Raw genomic sequence first — 22,927 nt, 5'->3', positions numbered from 1 at the left:
TGGTGACCGGTCTGGTTCCACCTGAATCCACACTGCTGGTCCTGGCAAGCACCAGCGCTCTGGGGAAGCTTAACACTGTTGATGGGAACCAGGGAGACAGGTTGTACTTTCAGGTCGACTGCAGACCTGCTGGCTGACCTGGAGGCAAGTTTCTTTCTGTGAGCGTCTTCTTACCTATCTTGTCTGTGAGATGAGGAGTCCCTTTCACTTGGCACAACTGAAAGGCACCGAGCAAGACAGGGTTTTGATATTTTTGGAGCAGGGCTACAAGCACCAGTGCAACTCGTCCACTGCAAAACCTTATTCCTAACTTCTTGGTTTTGACTGAGACAGCCTGGCACTTTCCACCAGCTAACAGAAATCTCTGACGTAGTAAGTGTCTGGCTGTATGAAACAAGTAACATACACACAGCGAGCGTGCAATGTTCAGCACGCCGCTGTGCCCACTGCTGGCTGCCGTCTCGTGCCCTCGGCGCTCACAAGGAAAGGCTCAGCTGACAGCACAGCGGAAATGCACCATGCAAGCCACGGAAAAAGCCTTTGTGAGGAGACTGCTTTGGCCTTTTGAGGGCTTCCGTGTGTTTGCAAAGAGCCTGTCGAAGCCAAGGGCTGGCTAACGGGGTTTTGTTTCTTGCTGCCATGAGCTATAAAAGGGAGCCAAGAGAAGGCTGCAGTCGCCCTGCGCTATGCCCCGGTGCTGAAGTGTGATGCAGCACGGGCTGTATCCGCAAGGCCAGATGTTATTCACAGACACCCCCAACAAGGGCATGAACCCCTACACCAGGACACGGACTCGCAAGCTAACACGCTGCTCTTTATTTTTATGCACACACGCACAATGCAAGTCACTACCTGCTCATCCCAGAAGCTCTACAGATCTTAGTACTTTGTGAATGGCACAGATGGCAGTCAGAAGACAGTTTCCTTACCTTGAACTTTTTCTGCCTCTTGAATGCTTAAATATGTGGCTTTTATACCAGAGTGCATGTGATTTTGATGACCAATTTCTTAAGTTGTTAGGTTTCGAATGCAATAGAGGAACTTTTCCACGTCCTTTATGCAACTTGAGTAACTTTAAATTCAAAGCCGAGTCCGATCAAGTTTATTATCTGCTTTTATTGCTGACATTTATTTACATCAGAAATAAAGAATGACGAAGCTGAGGTTACAGGTGGTGTTATTTGTAGCAGAAGAATTAATCCCTCATCTATTTAAGTTCCCTGTATAACTGCTAATATAGTGTCCCTTATTTTAGGACATTGTCATGCGCTGCACTCCCCCATTTTAGCAAGTTGAATGTTGTGAGAGAAATGGAAAGAGCAGATAAAAGTGTTCTGGTTTCCAGTTCATAGTGGGTGGCAGGTAATCGTCTTCTGTACTGGAGATACATGGACTGATGTTACCTCAAAGCCACCACTTTTGACTGAGGTCACTAAAACCCATCGATTCAGGTTTCTTCAGAATCTAGGAAATACGCAGATGCCCATCTTCTAATGTCTGATGAGCTAGAAAACTAAAGCTTAAAATTTTAGAGTATCTCCAAGGGCGGACTATTCTGTTTGAATAACAGTCAGAATGGCTATTGTGAGGCTAAGTCAATGCCAACAAGTTTGTACTTGTTGTACAGAAGCAATATTAATGTACCATCCTTGAAAATTGTGTATACCGTTTGGTTAATTATCACGTAACACCATCTAAGCCTCAAATACTTGTCAAATTACTTACTCTGAGCTTTCAGAACTAAGAGCAAGTACAGTTCCAATGGCTATAAAAAAAATGACTGGTCTCCTGTCCAAAATGCAAGCCACAAACTTTCAACTCTGGAAATGCCAGCACTCAAATGGGAAGCTAGAACACAGCCTGCACACTGAGCACTCATTATAATAGCGAAATTTCTTTACCTTGTTTAAAATGAAGTATCTAATCAGCACAAAGAGGACTCCAGACATCAGGCCAGATAACAGTGGGGATATAAACCAAGAGGCAACTATGTTGAAGCAAAGAAAGAATGAAACATGAAATAAACAGTATTCTTGCATAATAGTTAAGTAATTAGTTAGTAAGCAATAAAGTTAAAACAGTTCTTGTACAACTAGAATGAATGTTCCCTATGTTTACTTAAAACTGGTGCAACTCAATGTCCACTGACACTCATGAAAGTCAAAGTAATACTAGGCACAATTAGAAACATCAGCCAAAGCATTTCCCGATAATTTTGCAAATCAGCAATCAAATTCAGGGAAGTTTCTCGTAGTTTGATGCAGAGTGGACCAAGAAAGCCCTGTCATTTCCTAATGATCATGATCACAAATGTTACAAGCAAGTAGAAAGCAACTGCATCTAGCAGGATGCCACGCTGCTTGCAGGGTAAAAGTCTCGATTTCCAAAATGCCATAGAAGTATCAACTGTAATGAATAATACACATACATTTTTTGCAGGCCAGATTTGCAAGAGTCCAGGACTGATTTAACTGAAGTAGGTGGCAAAACTCCCACTGATTTCAATAAAACCGGATTACGGCAGCATTCTGGAAATCTCATCCAGAGTGATTTATTATTTGTGGCATGGTTAACAGATTGATTCTGCTGTCATTGCAAACCCTCTCCTACTTTTGACAGAATTAAAAAGAATACACATTGCTCCAACTTCTCTGAAGCTCAATTTTATTTCCGTGCCTTCAGCATCAAATCCTTTTGACACAGGGTTTGGGCTGCGACTCAGGTTACAGGGCTTCCAAAACAATAATGAAAACTCCTTCACATCCCTGCTTGGCTGTGCCGATCTTGGTAGTGGGAGGCTGTGAGTTAAACATGTGCTGTATGCCCAGCTCTCGCCTCCCTGAAGCTGGTGGGTGGAGAAACATGACTGTGGGCATTCACATGATGGCTAGCGTTGTTGAGAGCGAGAACGAGGTGGTATGAGCTGCCACAAAAAGAATTAGAAGAGGAGGAATGTCACCTTGAAGCATGTCTCTGAGGGACAATGTCTCCTCAGCTTACTGCTGGGGAAGTGCAACTTGCGTCTTACCCCTTTCTCCACTGGAGAAACACTGCAGCCCTTAATGAACATGGCATCAGTGCATCTTCTGAATGACAGGACTAGGGTGGAAAATAATTTAAGGAGGAAGTGCTATCAGCACAAAGCAGATTTCTGTGAATTTTTTTTGCAGGCAGTGCACACTATTCCACATACCCTCATGCATAAATGGAAACAGCACTTACCAATCTTGACAAGCTGCATCCACTGGACTCCCTGGGTGCCAATTGCCACCAAAGAAAATCCAATTGTAGCACCTACGATGCAATGGGTCCCCGATATCGGGAGTTTCAAGAATGACGCAATTAGCTGCCAAACAGCAGAACCTAGAAAAGGACCCAACCGTACGGTATAAACAACAGTAACAATAATATCATGCAGAAAATTCTTCGCGACATACCCACATTCTTTTACGAGCACTGCCTACACTCCACATGCACAACAGAGATCTCCTAAAGAGAGTTTTGTTCCTGTTCTGTCTCTAAAAGCAGATACTAAGACAGTTCAATAGCAGCTTTGAGTACTGCATCTTACTTATGACTTTTTATTACTAACAGCTCTTTATACTGCACAACAGTTCTGCTTTTTTTTTTTTTTTTGGAAGGCTTTCAGTATTTACAGCCTGTCTCATTCAATATACAAACTGTTCCCAGTCTGCATCAAGCTTAGAAAATTCATTCTTGAGAGCTGGACCTGGAAGCCTCCAAGTGTGATGAGGCATCCACTGTTTCACTAATGAACTACGATGCTCCTAAATTCAGATGCTACCAAAGAAAGGCTCAAATTGTGGTGCAGGGAGTTTTATGCCTCTTCTCAGAGGCCATCCGGAGTCCTCTACAGGAAAACCAGGCCCAGGAGGGAATAAGGACTCTCTTACTGCCTTCATTTGCAGCTCATCGCAGCACTGGAAAAATTCAGAACTGCAGAAAAGGCTTATCTTAGTCACAGAGTAGCCAAAGATACCCATGGCATAAGGAAATAAGACCTCCTAACTAATTAAGGGATCATGTCTAATGGTCTATAAAGTTAATCCAATGCCTGGTGTCCCAACAGACATCCCAAGGAAGGCTGTTTGCCAAGAGTGCAGAAAAAGAAAAGGAAAAAAAAAAAAAAAAAGACCCCAAGCACCAGAGAAGATGCCTTGTATTTGTTTTCAGTCCCAACTTTCGGTAATTAGATCAGACCACAGTTGGTCACCAAGCCCTCGAGCACACAGCTCCATGCTCTGACTCATTTTCACATTGCAAGGACCCAGGTTCCTGCTCCTCTTGTAGTGGTGCTAACCTCAGGATACCAAAATAATTTTGGCAGTGACGCAAGCTTTCTGTGGATCTTGCCTAATATTAGAGAATTCTTAGAAAGATCTCTTCTTCATCTTAAGACTTCCTGGCCTTACAACTAAATCTTCCTGCGTTAAGAGGCCCCAGTGGCAGCAATCAAACTGCCATAAGAGATCCCGTATTTTCTGGCTCATGCCACCTCTCTTAACAGATCTCCAGCAGACACAGGTGATAAAGCAAGGTCGCTGAACACACGCTGTTACTCAAAATCCCAACCTCCATCCTCAATTCCAGCAGGAGAGGATGGTTTGAAGGTCTTGAAATGGAGCCATCTGCAAGCGGTGATTTGCTGGCATCATGCACGGCTCCGTTTGGAAGTCAACCAGTTTGTAAAACTGATCTCTCCTGGGGTACTATCCCAAAACAACTGGTACTCTTATTGCTATTGGAAATTCTAGATCAAACAAGGAACACCTGCTCTTTAATTTTTTGGCTTCTCTTCCCCTGTACTAAAATAAAAATAAATACACTTTGAAACCTTTGACATGAACTTAGAGACCAGCAAGTGGAAGTGAGGTGAAAGAGAAAACAGATGGTAACATCTGTAAAGAGCCAAATAAACAGGTAAGCCAGCCATAAATATGTAATTACAAAATACTCAGTCTAAAAAATAGGAAAAATGCAACCAAGCAACAGCTGCACTGCAACTGTGTAGCGAGAGCTGGTTCTTTTCTTGGGGGGTGGGGAATAGAGGGAATATGGCACTATTTCTTATTTAATCACCTTCACCTTGAAAATAAACAGGAGAGTGAGAGGGAAAGTGATGGAGGACTGACGGATGGTCTGAGAAGGACAATGCGTGGTCTAAAGAAGTTTAAGGAAGCACATTAAAGAGCAAAAGAAAATACAAATCAAGCAAGAGCAGGACTTTCCTCTGGGGCTTGCAATACCTTAACTACCTACCTCAAAGCTTTAACTCCTCTTTCACATAAAATGCATGCTCCAAATTTTTACCTTTGCAGGAGGGTCACTAGACCTGTCAGAGTCCCAAATTCATAGAATCACAGAGTAGTTAGAGTTGGAAGAGACCTTAAAGATCATCTAGTTCCAACCCCCCTGCCATGGGCAGGGACACCTCCCACCAGACCAGGTTGCTCAAAGCCCCATCCAACCTGGCCTTGAACACCTCCAGGGATGGGGCATCCACAGCTTCTCTGGGCAACCTGTTCCAGTGTCTCACCACCCTCACAGTAAAGAATTTCTTCCTAATATCTAATCTAAATCTACCTTCTTTCAGCTTAAAACCATTACCCCTTGTACTATCATTACACTTCCTGATAAAAAGCCCCTCTCCATTTTTCCTGCAGGCCCCTTTTAGGTACTGGGAGGCCACTATGTCTCCCCGGAGCCTTCTCTTCTCCAGGCTGAACAACCCCAACTCTCTCAACCTGTCTTCACAGGAGGTGCTCCAGCCCTCTGATCATCTCCATGGCCCTCCTCTGGACTTGCTCCAACAAGTCCATGTCCTTCTTATGTTGGGGGCTCCAGAGCTGGATGCAGTACTCCAGGTGGGGTCTCACGAGAGGGGAGTAGCGGGGCAGAATCCCCTCCCTCGCCCTGCTGGCCACACTTCTTCTGATGCAGCCCAGGATGCAGCTGGCTTTCTGGGCTGCGAGTGCACATTGCCAGCTCATGCTGAGCTTCTCAGCAACCAGTTCAGACCCTTCGTGCCTGCTGCCACTGTGGCTGCACACCCTTTCCTCCTGGTTGCTGTCTCCTAAAGAAAGAGCGTTGTCTGCAGACTGCCCTGACCATGAGGTGCCTGCACCGGCTTTCGGCTCAGGGTGCGTTTCATGCTCCCCTGCTGCAGAAGGCACTGCATGCATTCTCCCGACCGAAGCTCTGGTGCCGTGTGCCAGCTCCGAGCCCCCACTGAGTACGACGCCACCTGAACGACTGGCTTAGTACTTTGCTTTGCTAATCCTGGCTGGGATGTCCTCTCTGTCGGTGGCATCTCCTCAGCTGCACCAGCTGCTGACTTCAGCTCCCACCAGGACCACTACAACAACACTTGGGCAATTCCTGACAGTAACCTGACAATTAGTTAATGCTAGGGAAGTACTGCAATTCACTCCCAAGAGCAACAGTCCCTAACTTCCCAAATGCCTAACAAACAACATTCTAATATGCTACAAATTATTACAAAATGTTACATTTTAACGTTTTATTCCCATTGCTCCGTGCTTCTTTCTCTCTTAGGAGAGAAGGTCGCCCTGAAAATCACCATCTGCTGTTTGCTGCAAGCATCAAAGGATCTTCCAGCAACATCTGGAAAGAGCATACAGTGACTTTTGGTCTCTCCCAGACTGTTGAGTCATTTAAGCCTCATCGAAATTCAGAAGCTAAGTCCATTTGCAAAAACATGATCATGAGACATGAAGAACGGGGGGTAAAATGCAGAGCAAAAACAGGAAGAAGGGAAGAAAACATCCAGGAAGGCTCAGAAAAAAAAAACAGAAAAAAATATCACTCATCCAGAGAAAAGCTGGAAATGGATTTGAGGGGAAAAAAAAAAAATATTGAAATCTGCAGTTTGTAACCTGTGATTAATTCCAAGATTTAAAATGTGGAATTTCTTCTTAATGCCCTTACTGGAGGAAGGGAATGCAATTGGTCATGAAGTTCACACAGGCTTATGTAAATACGCATGCAAATAAGTTGTTTTCTTTGAGCTTCTGGCCAGTTGCCTCCGCAGGGGGCATCTGAGACTTAAAACTTTGCCTGGCCAGGATCAGTATGCCATAAATAGATACAGAAAAAGAAAAGGACCCTTCCTTCAATGGGGACCATAAATTATCAGGAATGAAGGTCAGAAGATGCAGGTCACTCACATTTGAGACGGTGTACGCTGCTCCCAGGCACACGCCCGTGGGAAATGATGGAGCTATCTCAGGAAGCAGAAGGCTAAATGATGCAAGTGGAGTGGTACTAAGAAACCACCCTACAGCTTGAGGGAAAGACCAGAAGCTGCGGCTGACCTTGCGAGACATCAGGAAAGAGGAACTGATGGGGCTGCCCAAGAGCATTTGATGTGGTTTAAGTTGGCAGCCTCACAGAGGGACGGTTTGGGCAAGCGGCTGCGGCCCCAGCAGTGACATCTCACTAATCAACCCCTCTTCCCCTTGGGCAGGGGAAGGTGGCCAGCCCTCAGGAGGCTCAGGAGCAGCAAGAGCCCAAGGGAACCACCTCCCTGCTCTAAGCACGCAAAGCCACCTCAGACAAATCCAGAAACTGGCACTCAATTACCATCTTGATCCACTAAAATAAAAAAAAAAATAAAAAAAATCCCATTTCCCCAAAGAAATGGGAAAATAACCACATACAGTAGACCTCTGCACGGATTCACCTATCTCATGTGCAGGTCCTGCCTGTGGGGAGGTTAGAGGGGGTAGGTGGAAATAATATTTAGGTTAGGTTTAAGGAAGAAAATCTTTGAGTGGAGCATCCCTTTCAAACAGAGGCCACTGCAACGCTCGTATAAATCACATCACCCTGGCACGAGATGCCACGGACCTGCCAGGCTGAAGAAGTGGTGGTGGGATGGGCAGGCTGGCGCCTTGCCTGGGCTGCCTCTCCCACAGTGAAAGGGTTTCCTTCCTGCTGTCTACTGCTTTTTAAAAGCAGGTTTGCTATTGACCCTTGAGGGAGCTCTCAAAAGCGCACAAAGCCTCTTGCATATAAACAAAGAGTAAATACCGTGGCTTAATGTTACTTACCTCAGAATATGCTATTTGTTCTAAACGGAAATTAATTTCACTGCAAAGAAAAAAGTACGCAGAGCAGACTCTAAGGTACGCTGAACTGCCGTCGGTTTGAGTCAGAAAAATTAAAAAGACCTTAAATGTGTGACCATCTATCTTTACCGCTCCTTTAATTTTGCCATGGGCTGAAATGTGTAATTAATTGCAATTACTCAGCTAGACAGTCAGTTTAAGCAAATATGTTTGGATTTTCTGTAAATTTTTAAAACGATTAAGGTAATTCCTTCTCATACGTATTCATTGCAAATTGCTATTTCTGTAGGATCTTCTGTACAGTTACAAATGCTATGCTTACATGCTTTCCATGTACCGTCATAAAAATCTGCAAAATAATTTTTTCAGTACCCTAGCAATACATATATATGACCCACTATGTTAAATATTTTTTCTTCTATTAGTTGAATGGCTGAACCGTTGAAAAATGTGAATGATAAGAAGCATTTTAAAAACATAGGAGACTAAAAAAGGAATACAGGCCCCTGCATTCACACAAAACCAGACATGCAAATCCAGAAGATGCAAAGACTTAATTAACAATATTCACAACGAACAGGATGACAAATACACAACGAACATTACTTGGAATAGGAAATTATTACTTACCAACCATTGCACTCACTTCTCCTGCCATCAGCAGTGGGACAGTGTTGTTGTACAGGTTAACATCAATGATACCTTTCCGAATCGTTTCTCCTACTTTTGCTCCCAGTAATACTGAGCCAGTGGTTTCAAAAACTGAAGCCAAAATGCAAGCCTGGCGTAAAGTAACAACACCAGAGCCCACAGCCGTTCCGAAAGAATTGGCAACATCATTTGCACCAACCGAAAAGGCTAAAATAAAAGCAATGATAAAACCCACAATGACCATCCACAGGTACTCATCCATTGCCATCTTTCCCCAAACCGTAGCTTAGTTTCCCCTTTGCAAATAGTTAATAGTCAAGGCTGGAGGGCACCTTAACGGATTTGGAAAGCAGATTTCTTGTAAACAATGAGTTCTCTCTGGAAAGTGCTGGGTAGTGTTAGAATGTGAAGAAACTGCTAACTGCTGATTTTCAAACTACTATAAATACTGTTCATTTGGCTGCCTTCGGTCAGCAGTGAAACACATTCCATATTTTGCTCCCAAACTGGTACAACTGCGATGTTCTGTCCTGCAACAGAAAAAAAAAAAAAGGAAAAAAGGAAAATTAAAAAAAAAAAAAAGAAAGAAAAAAGGGAATACTCAGCAGAGCCATAACAATGCGTGTTTTCAGAAGTAAACAGATGATTTAAATCCACTAATGGGGTCCTACCTCAGCATGTGACTGTTCTAATCATAAAGCAATTCAGAAAAGGTTAAAATTAGGTCACCTCCAAAGCAATATGTTTCTTGCAATATCACTGACTGAGAAAATCTTTTGAGCAATTTAAAAGGATTTAGAAAGGTTAGGGGTTTTGTTTGTTTTGAATTTACCGACCAGTGCGGTAACCCCTTTTTCTAGACGGAGGATCCTTCTTGGCTCTTTGCACCCAATGAATATGAGACATGTAGAATATACAGACCATACCATACAGCCTGATTCCCAGCTGATGTATATTACCTACCTCCACTGACCTCAGCAGAGCTCTCACATTTTATCAGCTAGAGCCAGGGATGCACTTCTTTGAAAAATTATTTTATCTATAATATGTCTGCCTAGGAAACACCACTGAAAATACTCTGAAGAGCATAAATATTAATCTATTGCTGTTATCACAACTTCCGAGTCACTGAAACGGCACAATAATCATGACAGTCTCATGTATCCCTGCAGACCTAGGGAAGTCTATAAAAAAAGTTTTTTGAGCTCTCTGCTCTTTCCTACAGATCGTTACCAATTACTGACAGGTTATTATATTCAAACCATTGTTAAAGATATCTTTTAGTATTTATTTTGATGGTTTCAGTTTTATGATTGCCTTTTGAATTACATCTTAATTAGTCCTTAATTAATCTAATCTGACAAAAGAGTGAGCTCTTTCTAACAAAAAAAAATGGACAGAGAGAAAGGGACTTTGAAAAATAAAACCTTCACCATCCAAAAGACTGTTAAGCAGAGCGATAAGGCCCCCACTGAAGTCAAGCTGGTCAAAACGTAGAAGCAAATTTGCCCAAACCACCTGCCTCTTCTGCTGGCTGCTCCTCTTCTGCTAGCAGCTGCCACAAAGACGTCCCATGCCACCCTCTGCTTTCCTATCCATGCTGTTTGGCTCCAGAAAAGTGCCATTTTGGATGTGGCAAGTGGTCAAATGAAGATGGAGCTGCAAATATCCGTCAGCCAACTCCACACTTTTTAAGAAGCATTTCAAGACACATGGGGATATCAGCCAAAAAGCCCCAAGCCCACCTCCTGCTCTCTCTCAGTTTCCCCACAGTTGCTTCAGACTCACACCCATGCATTGAAGATCATGCTTACTTTCTTTCAATGAACCCAATGCAATGTAAGTCCTATGGCAGCAGGGAGGGAGGGTCTCTGAAACCTCTGAAATAATGGCAAAACTAAAAAAATAAAAGAGATTTAGCATATTCCTAAGATGCTAGATCCTTGAGAAAAACCAACAGGAAAATACCATGTCTATACATAAATGTTTCCTACAAAGCCCTTAAGTTGATGTCAAGGATTGATGCTTTCTCTAAAGATACATGTTCAGAAGAAAAGATGTCCCTCTTTCTTTCTCCAGGCTCCAAACTGGCTGGACAACTATCATTCCAGTGTTTTCCAGACACGAAGCAGACATCAATCCTTGAATGCCTTACACTCTAAAATAACATCTCAGAAGGTCTTAACGGCTAAAAACATTTGTATAAGGATTTTTCTACTATGAGATAACATGTGAAAATGAAGCACCAATCCATTTTTGATGTTTGAAGACTTGTTGCCTTTTATAATTCATAAGTGCTCAGCCCATTGAGTGGAAAAGGACTTGACCGAGACAGAAAAGGTTAACGATATTTGTAATAAACAATAGGAGTTAGCATTTGTTTGCCTGTGAAGCAGGAAAAAGACTCCATTAAATCCATTCATTTAAAAGTTTCTATTGTGTATATGATTTATATTCTATTATATCTATGATTTTTGCTGCGATATGAAGTGCTGGACTAGGATCCTTCCTTATTCCTGGAGACTAATGATTAAATTCTTCATCCTGTGTGGATTTACACAGTACCTTTGCCAAGTTAGCCTCTGTGCCTCAGTTTCCTCTCCTGAAAATGGGCAAAGTTGACTGAGATCTACGCATGTATGCACAGACACTGTGAGACCCGTTTCCTTCAGACCCCCAAGATGAAAGCACACCCTTACTCCCAACAGAGATCTGTCTTTTGTCCACTTATCAACCAACCTACCAATTTACTGCGGTGACCCAATTTCTGGGATGAGGAAGAGCAAGGGGAATTGTGACATTCCCCCACCGCAAGGGAGTTCATGGGACAACATTTGCCACAGCTGGCTCCTCCAGCCACAGCAAGTTCCTGCAGCTTCCAAAATAAACCACTAAGTCACAAGGTTGCCTTTATTAGCTTCCCTGGGAGGGGTGGGGGGGTGGGGGGGCGAAGAACTCCAGATGGTCCCACAGAAATTAAGACTTCAAGCTCCTAAAACTCCTCGTGAAGGCCAAAGAGTCTCCCAAAGTTTGTCGGCAGGGCTCTTGGCAAAGGGCTCAGAGAAGCAGCTACATAATCTCCCTCTCTGTGAAATGGGATATACGGCCTCAGGAGAAAAGGGTGTCTTAAGTAAGAAGTCACCCCTGTCATTTTATGCAAGACGATGGTTCGAAATAGAGCTTCCTCCAAAACTTGGGAAGCTCCACTTGGCGTCCATTGCCTTTGCACAAGTGACAGAGCACGGCACCAGCCAAGCCTTGTCTTTAACAAGATGAAAATCAAAAGGAGAAAAGGGAATACACACGTTTAAAAATTCACATGCAGGAAGCACGTGAATGGCTAGGTGTTACTACTTTCAAGGTTAAATAACTGCAAGAAATGTTAAACGTTTAAAGAAAGAAACAGAAAGAAGAAAAAAAAAGGGCACATCTCTGCTGAGAAAGTTTTCAGAAATGCAAAATATCCTGCAAAGTAGGCCAGTGACTAAATACAGACTAAATCTTGTAGCATGCTTCTTTCTAGAGCCCAAAATACATCTGGCATGCTCAGACACGCTGAGCTATGCCCCTCATCACCTAATCTAACTCAAGAGCCTGTGGTATTTCATGTTGTTACTGGGACGAAAAAGAAACCGGAAAAAACGCCGTACAGTAGGGAATGGAAGATCTTCTGGTCTCTGCATGACAGCTGGGAGTCACTAGCCTGTTTCTCTCCTGCACTCATTTATATTTCATCAACACACCTCTATGGATGCCAAATGCAATTCAACCTGACCTGTTAGACGCTAGGCAATCCTCCCAGTTACCTGCGGGACCGATACCACCTCTCTGCCAAGGCCTCCGCAGTCGGGTGCTCTACACTACTGCAGCGCACCCTGGGTGGAAAAGTTCATTTTCCTATTTACGCTTTGGATATCTCTTCCTGAACCAGCCCAGCCTCCACCGCAGTGGCCGTGCTGCAAACCCACCCTTGGGCTTTAGCAGGGCAGAGGAACTGCGTTAGCGCTGGCGAGCTGCAGGACCTGCAGCGGGAGTGTGCATCTCTGCCGGCTGCTAGAGCGAAGAGACATGCGCAGAGATGAAATTTCAAGTTGTAAGAAGCTAATTCTGCATTAAGGCAAGATTTTTAGCTAATACAATTTTCTTATAATCCATAATTAGAATATCATACTTAGGAGGTCTGAGTTGAAGCTTTTAACTGGACTTAGAAACATACAAAACTTGCCCCTCAGTGAGAAAAATCTGATTTTTGGAAATGCTAAGCACGTCTCTCTGCCTCATTGGCAGATGATCCAGACACCCCCCTTGGACTTTATTTTGTTGCTAGCTAAACATCTTGTTGTAACTCTGTCAATACAAAGTGCCATTTCTTCCCTAAGGGAAAGAAGAAAAAAAAACCTAGGTAAGGAAGCACCTTGATTCATGCAGAGTGACAAATGAATCCTCAGGAAAAAGTCAGGGTCTCCTGGTAACCACAAGATCATTTTAGGACATGTTTATATATGGACATTTACTAAGACAGCTCTTCTGGAAACTATTCACAGTACACTTTTAAGCCTAGACAAATTTCTAGGGAAAAAATAATACCAAATTTGAAACACGAAGATGTAAGTTATTTCTTCTTGCCAAACAAATTGCTGCTAAAGAGAACACAGAAACATCTAACAACAGGGACGAACAGTTAAATAAAAGCTCAGGACAAAGTTCAAAGTCTAGGGAAGCAATCAGAGTGCATCACCCACCAGCAATCCAACTGTGTGACATAAAGGAAAGAGACCCCAAAGACGTCCTTTAATCTTCTTTTCGCAGAAAATTAGGGAAGAAAGTATTGCACTTGTGAAACACTGAAAGGTATATAAATCATACCATATGCAGCTCCTACTGTATATATAGACCATACAATATGCAGCTCTTCTGCCCTCAGAAGGTGTTCCATGCTGCAGTTGAAAATTTCCTCCTACTCTGTACGGGACAGAGATTCAGCGAGGCCCCAGTTTTAACTGTTTTGTTGTTGCCCAAGTATGAGCAAGAAATCAAAAGACAACAGCTAATGTTGCATTTCTCAAGATAAGTCTTACAACTACTCCACTTTGCATTATGACACCACAGAAGGGGGAGGATGATTTCTTTTCCCTGCAGTGTTGGAAAAAGCAGACATTTCATGATAGACAGTCGCACTGAATTTGTCCTGACAGGCAGGTTCACTTCTCGTTACCAGTGGCTGAAAAGTCTGTCCCAAATGCTTACCAGACAGCAGCTTCTAGGAGGTTATTCCATACCTCTCTAATTTCTGTATGTTGTTCTTTACATAAAACCAATCTGTCAGGCTTCCCACCTATGTATATAAACTCATACCAGATCTGGCACTCCAGTCTATTGCTACTAAACACACCACTGCACAGAAACCAAGCCTGATTTATAACCAGAGCTACTAACATCATTCACATCAGTAGTCCTTATCATTTCCAGTTTGTCCTCAGGCCACCAGGCTCGCAAATTATCTACTTTAAATTACTAATACTACGCTCATGATATGAAAGGTGGAATTAATTCAAGTGGTTCAAGACCAAGAACATCCCTATATGGCTCTAAATTACATGCACAGGACTTGTCACCAGGCCAAGCGTGATACAAGTTTAATGCTCCACTACACAAAAAGCACCCTCCACTGACTTTAAAAAAAATCAGTTACCGCATCCACAGAAACAGTTTTTGTATCAATCAGTTCCTATTTTAACGCATTTGCAATGTGTTTAAGCATACTTCATGCTACTACTTGATATGGAAACGAGACTGAAGTTGATCGCTTTCCAAGGACTCCCATCCAGTTTAACATTGCAGAGAGGGACTGTCACCACCAGCTCCCAAAACTTCCAGAGGATGCTTCCTTTTCTTAGTCCCTATCAACCTCTGTTCCCACCACTGAAAGGTCAAAAACGCATATGAAGTATTTAGCATGAGAGTCCGTTGCTGAAAACATTCACTAAAAACACAGTCAGCAGTCAGGTTTAAACAGCAATTCCACAAAAGTTTAAACAGCAATTCTGCAAACAAGTAAGATAGGTAAAGTATCAACAAGTCCTTGTTATGCATTTGCTGACAAATATCTTTTTCTAACTAAAGGACAATTTGATCCTTCAGTGACTGAACAAAGTCTTTCTAACAAGCAACTGGTTTTTATGATTCGACACTGCAGATTTTTAAGATCCATTCAGAGAAAACAAGTGTTCATGGTTATGAAAAACATGTTTTATAAAAGAAAACCATGCACAGAAATCTTTAAAACTCACCCAGTATTTAAAAGTTGTTTCAAAAGAAAAAGGAGCTAAGTTCTTCCAGCGACTTGCCCTCCTGATTGTAAATACAGGCTGAAGTCTAAAATAGACATCCTATCATTCAGCACAGTCACATCTGAACATGCAAACTTCCAGAGGGTAGAAAGAAGGCTATAACTTACACTAGGCACTCCGGGGATAAAATTCACTCCGGCACAGGAGAGCACACAAGACAACACCGAGAAGCATCAATGCGAGTCCAGACTCTTATTCAGTAGGTGAAAATCTGCCTCCTCTTAAGCAAAGAATTCTGCTGGGGGTGGGCACTGATAAAACACAACACTGCGTCACGACTGCACTAGTGAGACAAACCAATCCAATGAAGCTCATATTAAAAGCAACAAAACGTTACTTTTTTTTTTTTTCCTCCCCCAAGCATAGGCATAGACCTCATTTTTGACCACCAGCTGGGCATTCTGGTGAAATCAGGTAACCTCTGAGGAGCCCCAGGTCTTCTATTTGCAAGCACCCTTAAACGCAGGCTTAATTCAAGTGCATGTGACAGCAGGGTACGTACACACAATTTGGGAGAGATGTTGCATGCTTTTTACTTTATCCATGTCAGCAGAGGTCTCACAGGCAACGCAGACTGCAGAAAGTTAAAGATGTGCACGAGTTTTGACTGGAACGATGCCTAAGCAAGCAACTTCGCTTTCAACAGTTCAACCTAAATTACCCAATCCAAATTCCTTCAACCGCTTTCCTTTAAGTGGGAAACGTTTTTGTATGTATGTCAAGGCAAAAATAATGTTTGCCTAAAAGCACCCGGCTTAGCTTTATATAAAATATTTGCTCTAATACTATATAATGCAATTAAGCCATTTTATTCAGCAAAAAGGAATGTAAATCAAAACTGCATTGTCACAGTTTAAAAATCTGACAGACGCAAATTTATTTGGACACGTTTCTGGTTTATAAATAAATGACGGTTTAAACTTAATTTTTAGGGTTTACTCCATCCTGAGTCACTCAAAGCCATGGCATCATATTCCAACACAATAAACTTAAATTGGTAAATTTTCTGTGTCCTGAACATTTCAGAAAAACCAAATCATCAGTTTAGATTTGTAAACACATACTTGGAAACATAATTCTTACCTCATCTATTTTTTCAAGTTTGAATAACGGATATTTCTTAACAAGGAGGCAAAAGTTTTCTAAATTGGTTCAATTCAGCTGCAGATGATATTCAGGGATAATTGGTAATCTGAAGAGTGGTTTACTTTTCTTACGAAAATTCACATGGATTAGTAAACCTACATCATCTTCTACAAAGAATTAGGGCAAAACTCCAGCTAGAAATCTGCAATGCAGAAATGACATTAAAAATCCCTAATAAAAAAAAAAAAAGAATTATAAGTATCAGCCCATGATTCTTTGTAAGAAATGCTGACTCTTTATTTAAGGTCAATACCCAACTACTGTTAAGCTTGCAATATTGCTGCTCATTTTGTGAAAAGCTACATCTCTTAAATCTGGTTGCAAAGTTTTTCCTTTTACTTTTTAACAGCTGGCAAAGAGGCTTCCTAGTTTTAGAAAAGTGAGAGAGGTTGACACTTTCACACTGGCTTTCCCTTACGTACAAAAGCAACATATTTTAATGAGAAGAATGTTAATCTTTTCCTGCAGATCTAAACACATCTTAATACTTTTTGTTTGTTTGTTTTACAAGTAGCGTCAATCGATTCAAATGAGAGTGATCATAATTATAAACATGAAGTCAGACTGTATTTATAGGTCCAGAATCCAAGGTTTTAAGGAAGTGAATAAACAAACACAGAAACTTTCTTGCAGCACTTATTTATAACTTTTTCTTTTTAAAGTAAAAAAAAAAAAAAAAAAAGCATGCAAAATATTATTTCATGTTCTCTTTATAGCTGACAAGTTGTTGATGTCTGGCTTGGTAAAGCTCAAACCCGAACGGCCCGAGTAAGCGCTAAACCTACTCTAGTTCTCCGTAAAGGACCATTCACCCCGCCTAGAGTAACCACCACCGGTGTGCAGATGCAGGTGAAAAAAAAAAGTCAAAAGGACACATTATTTGGAAGTTATCTACATCGATTTCAAAAGCCAGAAGTTGCCGGCCCGACCTGTGGGAATCATCTCCGACCCAGCAGAACAACAAACTGGAACCATTTGAGTGCTGCTTCCCATGAACCAGCTCGACCACAGTGGTGGTTTCTTGTTGACCTAAGCTTCAGAGCTGGGGCTACACGCAAAGCAAAGGATATAATAAACAGCACAGAGAAAAGGAATGATCTTCAAAGTGTTTGTTCTGCTAAATCAGCATTGTGGACCTTAGGGATGGGAAAATTCAAGCCAAGATAGGTTGACCATTAAAAAGTTACAATTTGGGATACCACTAAAGAAGCAGGCAAAGGAAAATTTATACGACCACAAAATAAATTATGAGGATCGGCTTTTGGCAATGGCAGCACCAGTTTGGTTCCCATCAAATCAAATCAAATATTTGTAGAAATTATAAATATTATATATTACAATCTCAATCAGATATCATAATTTTTTTAAAATTGTAATTTATTCTAGTAAATCCACAATTGAGACATCCCCACTTGATTCAACAAACCCACACTATGCAGATTTATATTCTGGTTTAAACAATGTAATAGGACACACAGATTTAAATAATTAATTTTAAACCCCCTTTGTTTTGCATTTCTGCATCAGCTATTTTCTGAAAGATGCCCAGGTTCTCATTTACCAGTAACCACTAAAGCAACATTAATTTGCAGCTTAATGTAAGTTTTATATCAAATGCAACCGGCCTTTTTGCCATTCAGATGGGAAGGCTACATATTTAAGCGATTATACTTATTTTAAAATACATATATTTTGAGTAGAAAATAATGAGGGATGATTATCATTTTCTAACATAAAAACCTGCAAGAATTGGAACCGGAATATCTGTAAACTGCGTTTGGTCAGAAATGGAAATACCATTAAAACATCCAAAAGCTGCAGGACGTTGTTCCAGTTATGTTGTGCCAGCTTAAATAAGTTTACTGACCAGCAACGGGAGCTTTCAGGCTTTCACATACTTGCTGGTATTCTAAAATTGGGAGCCAAAGGCAGCTGGAACTGGGGACTTTTTGTTTCCATTACCAGTATTTGTGCCTCTGACACTGCCTGGGAACCCTCATTTCCCTTCAATCTACAAACCAAGAAAATAATATTAATAAGGAGGAATGAAAATGGGTGGCAGGTGACTGCACAGGTATCACATAGTATCTCAAAGAACTCCAGCTCTTGCAATACCCTTCCTTCTGGTTTTGAAGGCCCCCATGACCATCTACGCCGTTCGTTACCTGGAAATCAGTCCTGAGGTCCTCAAGGCTAATAGACATTTAACACAGTTCTACCAAATGCAGCACCATTTCTGGGTGCTTCGGCAACTCCATTGTGCCCAACCGATACCAGCAAAACTCTGCATATGTGCTCTGCAGATATCAGATAGCAACAAACATCGTTCCAGCTGGAAAGAGCCAGCTCCAACCAACAAAAGCAAATCTGCTTTTGCATATTGGGTAGCAAGCTCTAACACATTCTGTTACCTATCAGGATAATCTTTGAGTAGAAATAGATGCATTTGTGCTTCACTGCAAGAACAACCATCTCAGGGACTCTCTGAAAAGTCTAACGTGGTAGACGTAAAAATTAAGAAGTCATTTGGCATTCAGGGATGGAACAACTCCTCTGCTCTGAAGAAGCAAACCATTTGGATGGGCTTTCTTGATGGCTCTGAACTCTGTCACACCATCCTCCAAACCTCCTTTTCCAGCAAGCCCCCAGGCTTTCAAAGAGGACATCCCACCCCATCTAGGAGACATCCATTCCCGATGGTCGAGGTGAATTGGCTGTGTTTGCATGGGCATGCAGGGAGAGCTGCCATGTCACAGAGTGTGACTCTGCTGGATATCACACTTGTCTATTGAGCAACCGAGCCCGGGGAAAATGAAAAGGAGGAACCCACAATGGGAATTGCTGGAGGCCAAGGCTGGTGCAGAGGATGACACAGGCTCTGGGTGTCATGGGGCCTGGGAGAGCCAGGCTGGCTCCAACCCCTGCCACAGCATGAACCCACGCCGAGCCAGGAGGAGTTCAAAGGCAGCAAGGCTTTGGCCAACACTGATTCAAGCACTGCCCCAGTTAATGCTGGGGACTGGACTCGTATCGCCCATGACTCTGGCTGATTCACCAGAGGCTGAGTGTACTGTGTCCATACTAAGCCCAAGGAAAGGGTTGCTCCGATGCTCTGAGGCTCCCTGATCTTAATCCACCGTTTCCTCTTCCCAGACCCATATCCAAAGAAAGAAATCAGCATGAACAAAGTATTTCTAAAAGCCCCGGCTACTGCTGACAACTCAAGAAGCATTATCCTGAATTACTAACAGACCTATACTGACTTTACACACAGCACAAAAACTGCCCGTGAAACACCCCCGTGGCAATTCAAAAATACGCGTTTTGCAAATTCAGAGGCTTATGCAAAGATCTCCTTGGTAAGAAGCCAGAGTGCGGTTGCCAAAAGTCAACAATGTGAATTTTTCAGATAAAGGAAAGCTGACACCTCAAGCCCCAGATTGCCTGCCATCTCGATTTTGGTTTGGGTTTCAGAGAATAACCGCTGTGGAGTCTTTTCCCATTGAGCCAGAAGAGATGGCTGGGGCTCCCCTGAGTCCTATGACTCTCTCTCTTCAAAGGGAGCTGGAGTGAGAGACTTGCTATCAACATGCCAAACCACACTGGCTGGCTCTCACTGACAACCTCCAAAATTGGTGTGGCCAGCAGGACGGAAGACCAAGCACTGCTGAAATGAGCTAGCTGAATTCCAACAGGAGGAAAGGACCAAGGGTATAACCAAAGAGAGGAGGGAACAACGACACCCACAGGTGCCGGCCAGGGTTATGAGGGTAAGTGGAAGTAGATGAGGCCAATACATTGCAGCAATGGAAATTCGACTTGCCTTTTTTGTTTGTTTGTTTTCTACACGCATTGCAGTAATATACAAAGGTGGAAACAGCAATGAAAGCTGTGACCTTGGCTTCATTTCATAGGAACAGAAGCCAAATACTACACCAGGAGGCTGTTGACTGTGCCTAATCCTGTCTGGAGACCATGCAAAAGAATGGCATCTGCCAACTAATAGGCCTGGTTTTCCCCCCAAATCCAATAGATGCTGATCTCTGTTCTTCAGGGTCCATGTAATGGTCAACATCGATCTCCTGTAGCCTTTGCTGCTAGAGACAGGAGGAGCATGATGGTGAAGCAAAAACCTTGAGTTCCACCTGCAAGGCAGAGTTAACGTGCCAGCTACTTCAGTGCAGGCTGACAACGCTGCTGGAGCAAAAAGGTGACAAAAAAAGACTTGTCGCATTGGCTAGGAATTAAATCATCCCCAATGCAAACACGCTAAAGAATGTCCCACTGACAGTACTTGGCTCAGCGAACACCTCCAAGAGGACTTACTAAGGGCATGTGGTCCTGTGAAGCAGGTGAAGAAAAGCACGGCTTTACCCTCTACAAAGGAAAATGTTGCTGTGCACTTTGATGCTGGACGGCTCCATTTTATGTAGGCTTTTTCTAGCCTGGAAGCAAACCCTGCTACCATTAGCATTTGTGCTTCAGTGGTCCACTGCCTACATCCAGGTTGAGCACAAAGAGTCTTCCTAAAGGTACGGGCAGGATCATGGGGGACACGTTGCCTCCAGTGAACTAACGAGCGTATTCGTCTGCAGCAAGAGCTTGAACAGCTAGAATTTCTCTGCTTGCTCACACAGATGCTATAAAGAGAAGAGAAAGTCATTAAAGTAGCAGAAGATATTTCTTCGAGTACATGGCACCAGCACACAGCACCAGTGGCTAGTGTGCCTAACACTCTTAAAAAGGTGTTTATAGCTGAGCTGTGCTCATGATAGCGGTGCATTACAGCACCCCGGCAGTTGCCCAGAGGAAGAAAGATAGCATGGATGCAGCTGAGAGGTCAGGAATAGCAAAGGGGATTCCACAAGGAACCCTCCCTCTTCCTGGCCCTTCTGGAGAAGGGTGAGAATCAGAGCTAGCCATGCCAGGATCCTGGTACGGCCACCACAGCTTGAACAGGGACTTCGCTAGACCAATGCGTTTCCCTTGCAGAAAATGACCTACCCAACAATGGGAATGGCACAGCGCTGATACAGACCTCTCCGCTCCATACAAGTGCCAAGAGAAGACCCACACCACTCCAACGCAGGGTGCAAATTCCCAGTGAGCTGAAGTATCAGGGAAAAAAAAAATCAAGCAAAAAAGGACAAAAGAACCTAAATAAATAAAAAAAATTAAGTCTACAGTAGCCAGGTATGACAACCATGCCACGCGAAGAGAGTCCTCTGGAGTATGGAAGCATATGTGGAGCACACTTCTTGCAAGACCTGGAAGGGGCCACAGTCTCCCTCTGTCATATTGATAACGAAAAATCACTCAGTGTTATACATAAAACAAATGAGCAAGTGGATCAACGTGTAAGGAACGCTGAATACTCAGAAAAAAAAATATTTTAAAGACGTAAACAAGGAATCCATAATTAATAAACAACTGGTTGTTTCTGGTCACTGAGACCTTCAGAAGTCAGAGTTGTTGTTTCCTCTTCTATCTCTTCTACACATAAATTAAAAAGGGAAGATCAATTATGCCATTTTTTCAACTCAGCCTTGAATTAATCAGATATTGAATTAAATCCAATGAATAAAATAATGTGAACAAAACAGTTGCTCTGAAGCATTACTCCCCAAATGGGCTTAATATTTCAATTAACACTGTCTCCAAGCATTTAACCAATTATCTCCTGCAATTTGATTTTGTTTTCTTTAAAACATCAGCAGACATGAGCTCCTTTGAGTTTAATTTTGTATTTAATACAAATAAATTTGTATTTAATACAAATAACAGATTACAATAAATTTGGGCTATATTACAAGTTTGTTCCTCTCAAATCTGAAGAACCGGGGTTTTAAAATAAACATATCCTTTCCAGTTTTAAAAATTTCTCAACCGAGCAAAAAGTATTTTCCATTCTCCAAAGTAATACAGAACACAGACCATATTGTTCACTAGTGTACATTCAACCTGGGATACACTGTGTCGCTAATCTAATGTGCAATTCAGGTGTGTAAAACACCATTCTTTATCTACTTTAAAACACAATCATCGGCTACTGACAAATATATTTAAAATATGAAAAAAATTACGAACTGACCCACTGGCTACTCTACTAATCCTGGGATTTTATTTTGCCTGGGATTCTCTAGGGTTTATTCAGAAAACATAAAGTAATTGCACAAACTCAGAGGTACAGTTCTCCATCAAGAAAGTCTTCCGCATAAACATGCAAATACCCACACCAAGAGTGCCTCACGGGTCGACCTAAAGAAAGCAAATACTATGAAAGGAGTAATGCTGGAAGAAACACTAGGTGAATGCAGAGGCAGAGGTAATACGAAGAAAACAGAAATGTGCAGATTTACTTGTTGCAGTCAACATCAGTAACTAAAGTTTATTGATTTCAGTTTCAGCAGCTAAAAATCCATGAAAACATTTTTATATGATACAGACAATACTATCCCATATTCAAATTTCTATCAAAGTAATAACATAGGCCAGGATTTTCTCACAGTCATTGCAATTACTTATCAATTAGTACAGTAATACCTATTTTAAACTATAAATATTACTAAGTGCAAATAGGTTTTGTATCCAAATTTAATTTAGCTGTTCAATTATATAGAAATATCTAAGTAAAGAGACTGAAAAAATATAACTGTTAGCTACAAAAAT

General features: G+C 42.2%; 1 protein-coding gene across 1 annotated transcript in view; it reads right to left on the bottom strand.

The window, feature by feature from the left end:
- SLC20A2 (solute carrier family 20 (phosphate transporter), member 2) overlaps nt 1-15,276 on the bottom strand; it is a 39,279-nt gene extending 24,003 nt beyond the window's left edge. Inside the window, exons 1-4 of the mRNA XM_009881140.1 lie at nt 15,220-15,276; nt 8,742-9,292; nt 3,223-3,363; nt 1,902-1,987 (exon numbers count right to left, since the gene is read on the bottom strand). Of these exons, the coding sequence (XP_009879442.1) occupies nt 1,902-1,987; nt 3,223-3,363; nt 8,742-9,030 (516 nt within the window). The 5' untranslated portion in view covers nt 9,031-9,292; nt 15,220-15,276. The remainder of the gene's footprint in view (nt 1-1,901; nt 1,988-3,222; nt 3,364-8,741; nt 9,293-15,219) is intronic.
- Between the last annotated feature and the right edge of the window lie 7,651 nt (nt 15,277-22,927).

Source organism: Charadrius vociferus, unplaced genomic scaffold (assembly GCF_000708025.1).
Source record: "Charadrius vociferus isolate BGI_N301 unplaced genomic scaffold, ASM70802v2 scaffold953, whole genome shotgun sequence".
NCBI classification, from domain to species: domain Eukaryota; kingdom Metazoa; phylum Chordata; class Aves; order Charadriiformes; family Charadriidae; genus Charadrius; species Charadrius vociferus.
The sequence above is the reverse complement of the archived record's forward strand: the minus strand, read 5'-3'. Positions and strand labels throughout refer to the sequence as shown.